Below are 14,422 nucleotides of genomic sequence, written 5' to 3' on the forward strand. Positions count from 1 at the left end.
GGGGGTAGGTATTTAACCATTTTTCAAAAGCACTAATGCTATGATTTGGGCCCAAGAGCTGCAATTCAGAAACATGGAATCATGAAATAAGCCTTTTAGCTCAAAATACAGCTAGACATCTAGCATTTAGTATCCTTCCACACTTAAGCAGTACTCATTGAGTATCTGCTTCAAATGCCATTATAAACAAGTTCTTAGTGTACTACAGGAGGCAGTATGTTAAATGGCTTTTTGGACTGTTGGTCATCTATATACCAGACCCAGAGGAAGGTATTGGGGAACCTCTAGGTAAGTCTGCCCCTATGTTTATCTACCATTTTCCATTTACCTCTATGGATAACAAAGATGATTTAATACTGAAAGCTTTTGTTTTCCATATCTGCAAATATATGCTATTGAGGCCTATACAGATAGTTCCTGGTTAATGAATGAGATAGGGACTGTAGGTTCATTTTTAACCTGAATCTGTTTTGTAAGCCGGAACTCATTATGATGTGTTTGATTAATTTCAATCTACATGTTTCTATCATAACAAATATGGATTTCGCAGAATATGGATTTCGCAGAATTGAAATTTCCACATTTCCGATCATAAATCCTTATTTCTGATCAGAAATTCAATTTACTGCAACTCTGTAATTTTAGATCATTCACAGAACTCAAAGAATGCAGAATTTGTTTTCAAAATTTTAATTTTAGACCAATCACAACATTTTCCATTTTGTTGATTTCCGTTTTTCCAATTTCCGTTTTTCCAATTTTCATTTTTTCGTTTATAACAAAGTATAAAATATTTAGAATGATTAAAGCTGGCCACTAACGGTCCAATTTCTAGCGAAAAATCGTTAGAGCGATCAGAAATTCTGATCGGATTGGTTGTAAATAATCTCCATTGGTGGACACAATCGATTATGAACGAGTGACAAAAATGTCACCCGAATGAATTTTCGTCGAACGAAAATTTGGATTTTCTTGGTGGTCGTGATAGATAGGAAGCAAAGATTGGTTAGTTGATGGTGTATTGAACGATTTTTCATCCGATCAGAATTTGATCGCTCGAACGATTTTTCTCTAGAAATTGGACAGTTAGTGGCCACCTTTACTATTTCTCAATCATAAAGGGCTGGAGGAGAAATTTTTTTTTAAGCTCCAACCTTCCCGCTGGCCACTAACAGTCCAATTTCTAGCGAAAAATCGTTCGAGCGATCAGAAATTCTGATCGTACGAAAAATCGTTCACTACCCCATCAACTAACCAATCATTGCTTCCTATCTATCACGACCACCAAGAAAATCCAAATTTTCGTTTGACGAAAATTCATTCGGGCGACATTTTTTCACTCGTTCATAATCGATTGTGTCCACCAATGGAGATTATTTAAAACCAATCCGATCAGAATTTCTGATCGCTCGAACGATTTTTCGCTAGAAATTGGACCGTTAGTGGCCAGCTTAAGCCTGAGTCCAGTATCCACTGTACCATGGCTGGTATTAAATGGTTCACCCTTGCAGAGGAATTGCATGACCTAGTGTACCTGCTCACAGAAGTGAGAAGTGAAGACATTTACATTCATAACCAAGCCTACCCTTGAATCTGTCTTTCCTTTTTTTTATGGCTTAATAGTGTACTGGTTAAGGGCTCTGTCTCTGACCAGATTTCAATTCTTGGCTCTTTCTGTTCAGTAAGCCTGCACCTATTCAGTGAGTAGACCTTGGGCAAGAGTCCCTAACACTGCTACTACCTATAGAGTGCATTCTAATAACGCAGCTCTGGTGCTTTGAGTCCGCCAGACATCTTTCTCAGTTTGTAATCCATGTGTAAAATGAGATGAAGTTCCTTTGCAATCCTTCTTAAGGATTTCCAGTTGTGGGTTGTAGGTGACAACCACTAGTAGGACTCTCAGAGTGAGAGTAGGTAAGTTTCATATACTACTCTTTTTACTATACAGGGGTATATTGTTTTTCCAATCTTATTATTTACCTGCGTACGTTAAAAAGGGGCGCTGGGAAAAAAGGGCGCCGGGTTTTTAACGATAAGCATGGATAACGTTTAAAAATGTATTGTACTGTATTTCGTTTAAAATTAATGTTTTTTAAAGTTATAAATCATTAAATAATGTGCATTAAATCGGCAATTGTAAAAACGTTAATCTTTCGTTTAAATACTGAAACGTATAATAACGTTAAAAAAAAATAATTACTAAGTAACCCTCCCTGTACCTACCCCTAACCCCTAGACCCCCCTGTTGATGCCTAAACCTAAGACCCCCCCTGTTGGTGCCTAAGTAACCCTCCCTGTACCTACCCCTAACCCCTAGACCCCCCTGTTAGTGCCTAAACCTAAGACCCCCCTGTTGGTGCCTATACCTAAGACCCCCCTGTTGGTGCCTAAACCTAAGACCCCCCTGTTGGTGCCTAAACCTAAGACCCCCCTGTTGGTGCCTAAACCTAAGACCCCCCTGTTGGTGCCTAAACCTAAGACCCCCCTTTTGGTGCCTAAACCTAAGACCCCCTGTTGGTGCCTAAACCTAAGACCCCCCCTGTTGGTGCCTAAACCTAAGACCCCCCTGTTGGTGCCTAAACCTAAGACCCCCCTGTTGGTTTTTTCGTTTAAAAATAATGTAAAAAAAAAAAAATGTACTGTTTTTCGTTTAAAAATAATTTTTGAAAAAAAATATTGTACTGTTTTTCGTTTAAAAATAATATTTAAAAATGTATAAATCATTAAATAATGTGTAATCATGAGAAGCAGTAATAAAACATTAAGTCTCCGGGCGCCGCTTTTAAAACGTTATTTTTCACCGGCGCCCTTTTTTCCTATCGGGCGCCCATTAAACGATATTTATTATAGGAGTGAATGGCGGCGCCCGATTTGTCCACTAGCCTCAGGCGCCCGAATTTACTGTTTCCTATTTACCTAGCTGTTTTATGCTTAACTACTAGATGCGGACATGACTGTTTTCACCTATAAAGCCAGTACTATACACAATATATATACATATATATATATATATATATATATATATATATATATATATATATATATATATATATATATATATATCCATCTCCATTGAAACTGTGTTCAACTTTACTACCTCTGCAAGAAAAAAAAAATCCTTCACAGAAATATTTGCAGCAGACAAAAGTTTCTATCCTAAGAGTGAATTGTCAGTAAAACATAGCTGACATTTATAATTCAGTCCATAAATGTAGCGTAACTAAAATTGAAAGAAACAATTCTACAAAATATGATTTTGTGAACAAAATGATTCATTTTCTTTATCCAGAAATCACTGTAAAAGAATCTTTATCCACATTAACGCATACCAGAACTATAGTATTTTATATAGAAAAATAAAAAAAACCTGGCAAACACCAATGGAAACCTCTTTAAAAGGGCGGTAAAACACATTGACTAGAAACCTCCATAATGGCCCAGAGCACCTTGAGACCTTTCTTCATACAACTATTCCTGGGAGGGGGTATAGAAAACTGACATGAAACCCCATGTTTGTATACAATTTTTGGAATCTCTAAATAGACTTCATTAAATTTCAGTATCAAAATGGCTCCAAGTTAAATTGTTTGGGTGTTCCCAATTTCCATTCCCCTGGGGAGCAAGACTGACACAAACATAAAGAAAAAGCTTATCCAGCAGAAGTTCCCAGAAGAACCCCTTTTGAGCAGCTGCAGCTCTGGGGTTTATTGTGGTATCAAAAATACTACAGATGCACCAGAAAAAAGGTAATTGTAGCCAAATAAATAAATGCATATGATAATAATAATAATAATAATAATAATATTAGAAAACCCTGAAAATATGCTCAACTCTGCACAATAGTAGGGGGTTCTTCTTGATACTCCATCCATTATCTTTTTAGAATGGTGGAGAAGGGTTTGAATATGAATAATGGAATCTAAGATTCCTAGCCATTGCTGACAAATAGATACAGAGAAGAGAATGAGTTATTTTAAATGTAATATGGGAAAAGCATTAGCTAATTATCCATGTGAAAGCAAACATCTCAGAAAACACTCAAGTTGTTTGTGGCTACCAACAACAAACCTTCAGAATACAGCATCAGGGTAAAAATGAAGTACCATACCAAGGAAGAGAGGAAAAAATACAAAATCATGCATCATCCATAAAATAATCTCCTACATAGGTGGAGTGTTGAAGAAACGCCCGTGTATTTCAAGAAAAGCAACACACTGGGACATGTTTACACCCGAAAGCTCCAACACTTAAACACAAGCAAAGACATTTTCTGTACACAGGGCAGTGTACTAAAGAGAATTAATTATTGGAGAGACCAAGCAACTACAAATGAAACGCAATGCCCAGGCCCCGGCATAGTGGGGCTAACTTGGCAGTCCAAACAGAAAGGAAAAGTAGCATCCATATAAGGTTACCCTATTGATTCAACAGATTTTGCACCACAATATGAAACATACAAACAATGAAGATTAAAAGCATGTATTATCCTCTAATCAGCCAAGGCTAGTTGATAGGATGTCAATCTCTCAGCTTCCTAGCTCCCTGTATGCCTGGATCACTCCTAATGCATTGCTATGCTCTGCATCTTCATCAGGTGACCTCAGCTTGCCCAGCATGCACTAAATGAAGATAGTGTCATATATCTATATATGTACATATACAGTATGTTCTCAACATTTTAGCACCATCTTCAGGCTCAAAAACCAATAACAGGGAAAGCTGTCAACTCTAAGACATCTGCACAATCTAGTGAACAATTAAGCATATAAAAAGTTCTATCATATTTCATGGGCATTCGACCATTGACCACCTGAGCCATAGATAAAATATAAGCCATAGATAAATATGGATACTAACACTGACCATAAATAAATTCACATTTATATATAACCCACCGTCTAGGTGTTCAATAGATCATCAACCTTTTACATCTTAATAACCAGCCAACAGCCTTATCATCTAAAAGACAATGCTTGCCTCTATACAACAGGTGATCAATGGCCCATTGTACACATCAGCACTAATTATTATCTATCTGTATCTATCATTGGAACCAATATGAGATAATTCATTACATTTTAAATTCAAAGCTTTTCTCTTTCACTTAAATGCTTGAAATGCCATCCAGAGGAGATGTCATTGGGGATGACTTCCAGACTAACTACTGTCAGTGACTCAACATATGATTGGTGGTGCAGTTTGAAATGCCTCGGGACACTATAGGAGTCAGAACCACCCAGGATATTGAGATAACTCTGAAGTCTACCTATGCCTCAAAAAGAAAGGACACTCTTGTGAGACTGACAAAGCACACACTCTGGATAAAGAAGAAGACTGGCCCATAAGTGGCATAAAAGAGACAACTTTTGTCAAAGTGAAACATCAATCTCTAAGCCAGGAATGGGTCCTTCAACATCATTTGTTGTCAACACACAGTGCTGTTTATCATGTTTTTTTCAAGAGGTTTTGGAGACAGTACATGCTTTAAGCAAGACACCTAAACACTTAACATCTGTATTATAGTGTCAATAAGCTACACCATTGTCTAAAGTAAGCTTGGTGCAGTTATTGCATGCACCAATTATTGTGTGCAACTGCCTAGTCAATTAATAGGCAGTTACATTGTGTTTCACGTGGATATGCCCACTCTTCATCAAGATACAATAGTCTGAAGCAATCTGCTTCTTAAGTGAAGTGAGTTCTTTGAATGTCTTAGCACTTTACTTCTGCACTAAGAGTCCGCACTCCTTCCTGTGTCATGGATTGCATGAACTCCTATCCTCTACTTACATCTTCAGTCAACAGAACTAGGGGTGATGCAAATCCTGAAAGATTAGCCCATCAATATTAAAGAGACTCCGTAACAAAAATTGCATCCTGTTTTTTATCATCCTACATGTTCCAAAAGCTATTCTAATGTGTTCTGGCTAACTGCAGCACTTTCTACTATGACAGTCTCTGTAATAAATCAATGTATCTTTCCCCTGTCAGACTTGTCGGCCTGTGTCTGGAAGGCTGCCAAGTTCTTCAGTGTTGTGGTTCTGCTATGAACTCACCTTTCCTGACCCCTCTATGCACACTGCCTGTATGTTATTTAGATAAGAGAGAAGAGGGAAGCTGCTCTAATCAGCTGGATAAATCTTCCTCTGAGCTGGCTGGGCTTTCACATACTGAGGAATTACAAACAAGGGCAAAGCCGTTTGCAAGAAGAAAAGAGCAGCCTGAAACTTCAGTGCATGGGGGAAAGAAACACACAAATGATCTCTTGAGATTCAAAAGGAATGCTGTATACAGCCTGCTTATGTATGGATGTATTTTCTATGTGTGGACATACTGTACATCAACCTACTTCCTGTTTTGGTGGCCATTTTGTTTGTTTACAAACAAACTTTTTAAAACTGTTTTTAAACACTTTTAATGCGGCGAGGAGCGGCGAAATTGTGACAGAGGGTAATAGGAGATGTCCCCTAACGCACTGGTATGTTTACTTTTGAGCGATTTTAACAATACAGATTCTCTTTAATAAAACCAGTCTTGAAATAATAGTATTTTTCTACTAATTCTATTCTAGTTCATTTGAAAAATGACTTGGTTTACCCATTTCATTCACAATTACACTTTTGCCTAAAGAAGGGATTACACCCCTAAAGAATGATTTATGTTTCTGTTTTTAGTTTGGGAATTTTAAACAATAATTGATATTTCCTCAATGTTACTCTATGAAATATAAGGTATGGAATTAATTTTTCACTTACCAACTGGAGACATTTCAGGAACGCTGGCAATATAAGGGCCATCCAAAAATTTTGGCTCATTATCATTAATGTCCTGAACTTTGATTATAAATTCTGATTCTGGCTCCATTGGTCTTCCCGTGACAATATCCACAGCTTGAGCACGCAATGTATAAAATGCTTTTTCCTCTCTGTCCAAACTTCTGATAGCATGGATATCACCCGTAGTGTCATCAATTGTAAATATTGTTCCAGCACCATCACCCAAGAGTGTATATTTCACTGATCCAACTCCTTTGTCCATGTCAGAATGAAGCTATGAAACAGAATGAAAAGGGAAAGGCATTAATGTGTCTTGTCTAAAGTAGATCTGTGTGACAGTATGTTCAATTGATGTTAGATGCATATGTTTACATGTATCATATATCTAAAAGCAAATCAATAAATACATTTCATGATTTGATGTTTGACAATCAGACTGTTGTATAATTGACATGAAGCACTGCTCATAGTGGAGTAGATTCAGAAAAAAAATATTTAATGAACGATCTCTTCTTACCCATTAATACATCCTTTTTAATGTCATGATTTATCTATAGCAATGGATGATGAACCTTTGCAGAAGCAGTCATAAACATGAATCCTGGCACAAAAATGCATTCACAAAGGTTGTTGCTGGGGTGAACTCAATTCTTACTGGCCATTACAACCCAGCTGGCCTTAAGTTTTAAGGTCATGCTGGGCCAATGGGACAAAAGGTTGCCATTGTCAAATAATTACAAAAATGCATGTTCACAAGAGACAAACTCCAGTCTATACCTAGTTAATGTATCTCTCTGTATCTGACTTAACTGTAGCTGCTAGACCTTCACTGGTTTATGAACATATGCAATTAACTTTTTCGCCTGAGTTTTTTCCTAGGTTATAATTTTTCAGCATTTTGCAATTTAAAAAGTACCAAAAAAGAGTTGAAAACATACTATCAAAATTATTTTGCATGCTTTCTTGCTTGCTGAGGGTTTAAAAGGCATTTTATTGGCATGTGAAAAAATCACTTAGGAGAAAATTGCATAAGGGCCATGGACTCTAGAAGATGGTGTTTCTAGCATGAACACAGGACCTTCTTATATTTTTTTAGACAAAATCAACTGACTATTGTGCTGTCACTTGGACCGTGTAACAGCAAGATGTATATGTGTGAGAGGGCAGGTGGAAGGAAGTGCCTCATTGCTTGTAAGGTATGTGCGAAAGAGGGGAGTTCCAAAGAGGTGCTACATCACCTACTTCCCGCATATTGACCTACTATGAGGCAGGGGAATTTGTCAGTATCTGTGGTGCCTGCTTGTTTATTCCACTGCAGTCCTCCACAAAAAATCCCTAAACATTTGTATGGAAAATTTCCTTATAATTAGGCAGTGTGCCCTCAAAACCCCTGGTTTCAATGGTAGACACCTGTCATCAGAACTGCCATCAGGGCAGTGCAAGCAGTACTGTCATATGGGCAGACAGGGGCATGAACAGTGGCAGTGACACAAATGTTCCAGCTGTCAATTATTGTGTCCTCCTGGCTAGCTGGCTGACCTTGACTACCTAGGGTCAGTTGTCCACCAATCAGGGGGGATTCAAATTAACATATTTTTATGTTTTGTGGATCTGCAAAGAAAACACAAACTCAGGTGGAACATATACAGTACATGCAATACATATCTTTTGGTCAAAAAACAAAGAACGGTTATAAAAGGGCACTGGATAGAGATGGCCCGAACTGTTCGCCAGTGGACAGTTCCGGGGGAATTTCCGTTGTTCGCATTCTCTGTGAACTGCAAACATTTGGCGTGTTTGACCCACCCCTATACATCCTCATTGAGCCAAACTTTGAACCCTTACCTCACAGTCAACAGACACATGGCAGTCAATCAACTAGCAACTCCTCATGGACCCCCCACCCCCTATTGAAAAGCAGTTGGGATGACAATATTGAACTCATTCTCTGCTGGCTGCTGTTAGTGAAAGCAGGGTCCGACTTGCTGCAGATAGGTAGAGAAAGCATTAGCTAGGCCTGTGTTCTTGTTCCTCACTGACTACTTGCTGAAAGCACCCTAAATAGCTCTTTTGAGGGCTAGTACATTGGTCACCTGTTTTTTTTTATTTTGTATGTGACACTCCACAGCTAACTGACACCCATAGCTGTGCACACTACTGCTATTGTGGCCAAATTAAATTGCAGGCACAGTACAACTCCAGTACTTTTTTTTCCCACTCTATTCTGATAGAACTATTGCATTTCTCTGTGTGTGACACTCCACAGCCCACTGACACCTATAGCTGTGCACACTACTGCTATTGTGGCCATATTAAGTTGTAGGCACAGTACCACTCTAGTGCATTATTTGTAGGAATGTACTCTGTGATTTCTACCCTTTAAGGATTAAAACCTGAGTCTGCGTCAACTCCGTAATTTTTGGTGGGACTTTTTGGCATGGATCACCCTCAGGCATGCCACAGTGCAGGTGTTAGACCCCTTGAAACAACTTTTCCATCACTTTTGTGGTCAGAAATAGTCCCTATAGGTTTTAAAACTTGCCTGCCTATTGAAGTCTATGGCAGTTCACCAGGTTTGCATGTTCGCAAACATTGGCGGAAGTTCCAAAAATGTATGTTCACAACATCTAACACTGGATATAGCTGAGATGTTTTTTCCCCTATAAAAGGGGGTTCGATATAGCTGTGATTTTTTTTTCAGCTATATAAATGCGGCTAAAAGATTGAATATATCAGCAGGTGACTAAATTTGGTTAATTTGGTTATATCAGTTTAATATATCGTATATTTTTTACATGAAATGTGGCAAAGATTGGACACCACCATGGGGGAATAGGGTAAGGCACCACCAAGGGGATTAGGATTAGGCATCACAGGGGGGGTCCTTAGGGTTAGCCATCCCCAAGGGGGTCTTAGGTTTAGCCACCACCGAGGTGGGGTCTTAGGGTTAGGAACCACTAGGGATGGGGGTCTTAGGGTTAGGAACCACTAGGGGTGGGGGTCTTAGGGTTAGGCACCCCCGGGGGGGTTAGGCACCATCAGGGGTGTCTTAGCTTTAGGCACCTCCAGGGGCTCTTAGGTTTGGGCACCACCAGGAGGGTCTTAGGGTTAGGCACCTCACGTGGGGGTCTTAGGGTTAAGCACAACCGGGGGGGGGGGGGGGTCTGTGTGAGAGTAGGGAGAAGTTAGGTAATAGTAGTCACTTTTCTCGGCTATATCACTTTTCCTGGCTATATCACTTTTCTTGGCTAAATCCGGGACCGTTTTATAACCAAAAAATAAAATCTCAGCTACATCAGACACCCTTTTATAGCCCCCAACAAATCTCAGCTATATCCAATGCCCTTTAATAGCCAAAATAAATCTCGGCTTTATCCAGCATGCTTTCATAGCTGAAAAAAGACTTTGGCTATATGCAGCACCCTTTAATAGCTTAAATCTTGGCTATATCAGGAGCCCCTTTTTTTAAGGAACCTTTTTCAAATGAATGCCACCCAACACTGCCATTAGAAACCACTTTAGGCTGCGGATGATCACTGTGCTGCCAATCTGCATATAGCCCGGGAAAAGAAACAATGCAGGACTTCTTTACTCCTGCGGGAAGGATTTGGGGCATGCTCTTAATCTGTGCCCATAGGGACACCCCTGTAAATAGCTAAGGAGTCATAAAATGACGTATTCTATGTAGCACCCCAGAAAGAATGTTTTCACTGGCCTTCCTATTGTATAACAACAGCACATTTTTAGTAAATTATGTGGCTGGCCTACTGAAGATGCAGTGCAATGTCTGACTATGAATAGACACATTCCCATGCATGTGCATGAATCATTATCATATTCGATTCAGTGGGGTAGATCATAGCCACTGATGCATAGAGAGCTGAAGGAGCCTATGGCTTTTTACACATTGCGGCTGAATTATGAGCAGGGTGGGATGCAATCATATTCATCGGCCTGTACTTAGTCAAAAGATTGCATTTTGCAATCCTTCGGCTTAGTAAATCAAACTCAGTATATTGGCCTATTAGTTCAAAGTATCTTATTTTTATTTCTACTGCTCAGTATAGTCAGAGGAATTGTAAAAACAGGAGGAAAAGAAATCATTTTTTCTTTAAACTTTACCATTCTATACTACCATGCCATAACATTGATATAAATAATATAACTCATAACAGTAGTAATGAATTACCCTTCCCGCAATTACTTTTGGGAATATGACTTGGGAAGAGATGTTATTTTCTTCAAATAGTCTTTTTTATTTGGTATTTAATATATGTCTTTATACTTGAAAGTTATAGTCCTCTGGTTAGAAAATAATTTATCATGCAAACCTAACTGACAAGCAGTAAATTCAATCTGAATACATAACTGATAGGTGATAAATGCTGTAATATGTGAAAAATTGCTTTACCATTTCTGGGATAGACTGTGGCTTTGATCACTGATGCACTCAGTGTCTTTCTGCAGTATTGGTTAAATTGCTGGATGTATATGACAGCATTTATAAAATAATAACTGATATTTTATTCCAGACTCATCTTGCTTATAGTGTATCTATTAACTAAGCTTGTTGGAATGGACATTTAGACAGAGCATAAATGACAATGAGTAGTCGGCATTATAGTGTGTGCTCTGTTTTATAGCATTGTGATTGGATGCTGTGGTTGGCAAGAGGCAATTGCATAGTAAAGATCTGCTTCATAAAAATATACATTTTAAAAAGAGGGTTTTTTTCCCCTCCTTTTACATTCTTTAGAGCTGTGAATAATGAGGTCACTTCTGTCACATAACTAATTTGTTTTATGATTTATAAAACTTTGATGAAGAAAACACTGTTGCCCATAGCAACCCATTTATTTCCAGCTGTCATTCTTTTTAGTATTAATTAAAAAAATGGAAAATTGGTTGCTGTGGGTAAAATCTTTACTTCCATTTGCTTTAAGCCTTTATAAATCATATCTATATTGAAAGTGTCAAATGGATGAATTCATAACTCATTACTAACAGTGGGAATATTTTAACACAAAGATGGTCTAGTAGAGATTTAAATTGAAACCTAATTTAGTGGAGAAAAACAAACAAATCTCTCTAGATAAAATTCTACAAATAGTTATAGCCCACATCATATCTCTCATATCATACTTACCTTACTATACTGTACAGATACTAGTGCAAGCAATTGCAAATAAATATTATCAAGGCCTACCAAATAGGAATCAGTCTGAAGTAACAATAGCTTCAGCCTAGAGTTGAAGACAGGGAAATAAGTCATGTGGTCATGCATTGATGATATGCCTAGAAGACTGAGTCAGCTTTGTCAGCATATGTAAGGTATGTGAGCAGGGCACAATGTTACTATTTTTCCTGTTCTGAAAACTTATTAAGCAAAAAGATGACAATTCAGGGGGCATTCTGTACACAAAAACAGTCTAATATGACCATTATTGGAAATAAGTGAAATGTAAAGTACCAGTTTTACAAAATGATTGTTGCTTACACATTGAATGAAGAATGTAGAATTGTAGATTTGTCAAATGGCATTGATGCATGTCATTTCCTTGGTGAAATGGGCTTACATTTAAGCTTGTGTTAATCACTGACTGGACTGAAACTAATATATTGGAAATGAGGGGTTATACCATATGCTCCAAATATATTATATATATGGTATTTATTAGACCCTTAATACCATTTTTCATGGTTTTAGGGTAAACCTAGTTATCTCCTTGGAGATAGTTTTCAGTTTTCATCTTCTCTTTAAACTAACTTTTCAGCATTTTACAATTGAAAAAGTATTGAAAAGTTGGTGACAAAAAGTACTATCAAATTTATTTTGAGTATTTTCTTGCTTGCTGGTGGCTTAAAGGGCATTTTATGATAAGTTGTGAAAATATCACCTAGGAGAAAATTATGGAGAAAAGGTTAATTGCATATGGACCATGGACTCCTGCTTTTCATATTTTTTTTTTTTGCTTTTATGCGTTTATTTTTTGAAAAACAATCAATGAAAGTAAATGCATTCATTAGTCAGTAGACTCTTCTTTTTAGTGATTCCAAAATCATCCTGCAATAATATAGGAATAATTTTGTTTCTGTTCACTTGAGTCAAATGAGGAAAAGGCCCATGCTCCTTTATAGTGCCATATACTTTTTTTCTAAATGAATTCAACTTTGTTTAGTGTTCATGAAAAAGACTTAATTTATGACTTCTTATTTTTCTAATTGCGTATTATATTACACTATTTTCAGTCCTGAAAGTCTAATTAACAAAACTATTGTTCCATTCTTACACATGCAAAAGCTCCTACTCATAATTCCATGAGAATGTATCTACCAGTATTTAAAAAAAAAATCATTAATGGCAACTTAACTTTCCAAGCCTAGCCACAAATGACACATGCATTGCTGCTAATTATATGTAAAACTAAATGGTATTCCCTGTGGTGTTGAAAGTCATTCTAACTGTGTTGTTTGAAATAATGTTCCGTCTGCACATGATCAATATTTCTCATAATGTACAAGCAAATGTTGAACTTAAATGTGTTATTTGTAATAGTTCTTTTCTTTAGACCTTGTGGGCATCAAAGCTCTTTCTTTCACTGTAAACACAATTGCAATTTTCATAGATTTATGACACAATCACCCTTGGAGACACCATCATAACTACACACTCTATAATATTAATACAAAGTTAAGAAACTCTAACAGGCAGGTAACCAGGTCATCTGTCACTTCCTTATAACACGGCTTAATCTCAGTTATATATTCAGTTATATATTGGTATGGAGAAGGAGCCCCTGGTAGCTACAGTATGTAAATATGCCCCACTATGTATTTATATTATGTTTATTGTTATGGTGTATCAGAACGAGTGCAATCCAAACACAGAAAATATTCAGCCATAGGCTGAAAATGTTCTGCTCTCTAAGGAAATGATTCATAATGTAACACTATGCTTGGCTGATATATTTCACTTGTTTATTGCGCTTGTATTAGCAAGCCTTACAATCAGAACAGAATGCATTTTACAAGGTCAGATCTAATTTTTGTTTGTGAAAAAAATGATTAACTTGCTAATCAGGGAAACCAATCTAAACACTTTTTCTTCTAACAAAACATTTTAACTACGTCTCTAGCAAGAAGCTATTTAAATATTACATTATTGCTAAATTAGAAGTCCTGGAAGACCATTTACTTTTGAAATAGAAGCTAATATAAAAACTTGGTATTTTGTCAGGGGCCATTAAGTGGATAACATCATTATTTAAAATGTAATCAAAACGCATTGACTGTTCTTTTAAAAATTCATATTTATTTTCATTTAAACGCATATTTTTCTTAGTCTTAGAGCTAAATATTTTCATAAATTACTGGTACTTTGAAGAAGTATAAATGAACTATATGCAGAAAAAGACCATTTACATGTGTTTATTGTTGGGCTGGACATCAGTAAAAACTAAAAACCGTTCTACTTACTTCTCCGTGCTGCATCTGGTGTGTGCGTGTTCCATTGTGCATGCAGGTTTTACCAGTTGAGATTTTACATCCTTAGTGACAGAGGTCCATACACATGCACGGTGCAATTTCCAGCTGTGTGAGCATGCAGCATTACGCACCAGGAAAGCACACCTGCCCTATTATCAAAC

General features: G+C 37.3%; 1 protein-coding gene across 5 annotated transcripts in view; it reads right to left on the reverse strand.

The window, feature by feature from the left end:
• The window catches only part of CDH12 (cadherin 12), a 1,227,746-nt gene that overhangs the window by 270,355 nt on the left and 942,969 nt on the right, over positions 1 to 14,422 (reverse strand). For all 5 annotated transcript variants that reach the window (XM_068236731.1, XM_068236730.1, XM_068236729.1 and 2 more), the window contains one exon: positions 6,756 to 7,050. In XM_068236731.1, coding sequence (XP_068092832.1) covers positions 6,756 to 7,050 — 295 coding nt within the window. The remainder of the gene's footprint in view (positions 1 to 6,755; positions 7,051 to 14,422) is intronic.

The sequence above is a fragment of the Hyperolius riggenbachi genome, chromosome 5, assembly GCF_040937935.1.
Source record: "Hyperolius riggenbachi isolate aHypRig1 chromosome 5, aHypRig1.pri, whole genome shotgun sequence".
NCBI lineage: Eukaryota > Metazoa > Chordata > Amphibia > Anura > Hyperoliidae > Hyperolius > Hyperolius riggenbachi.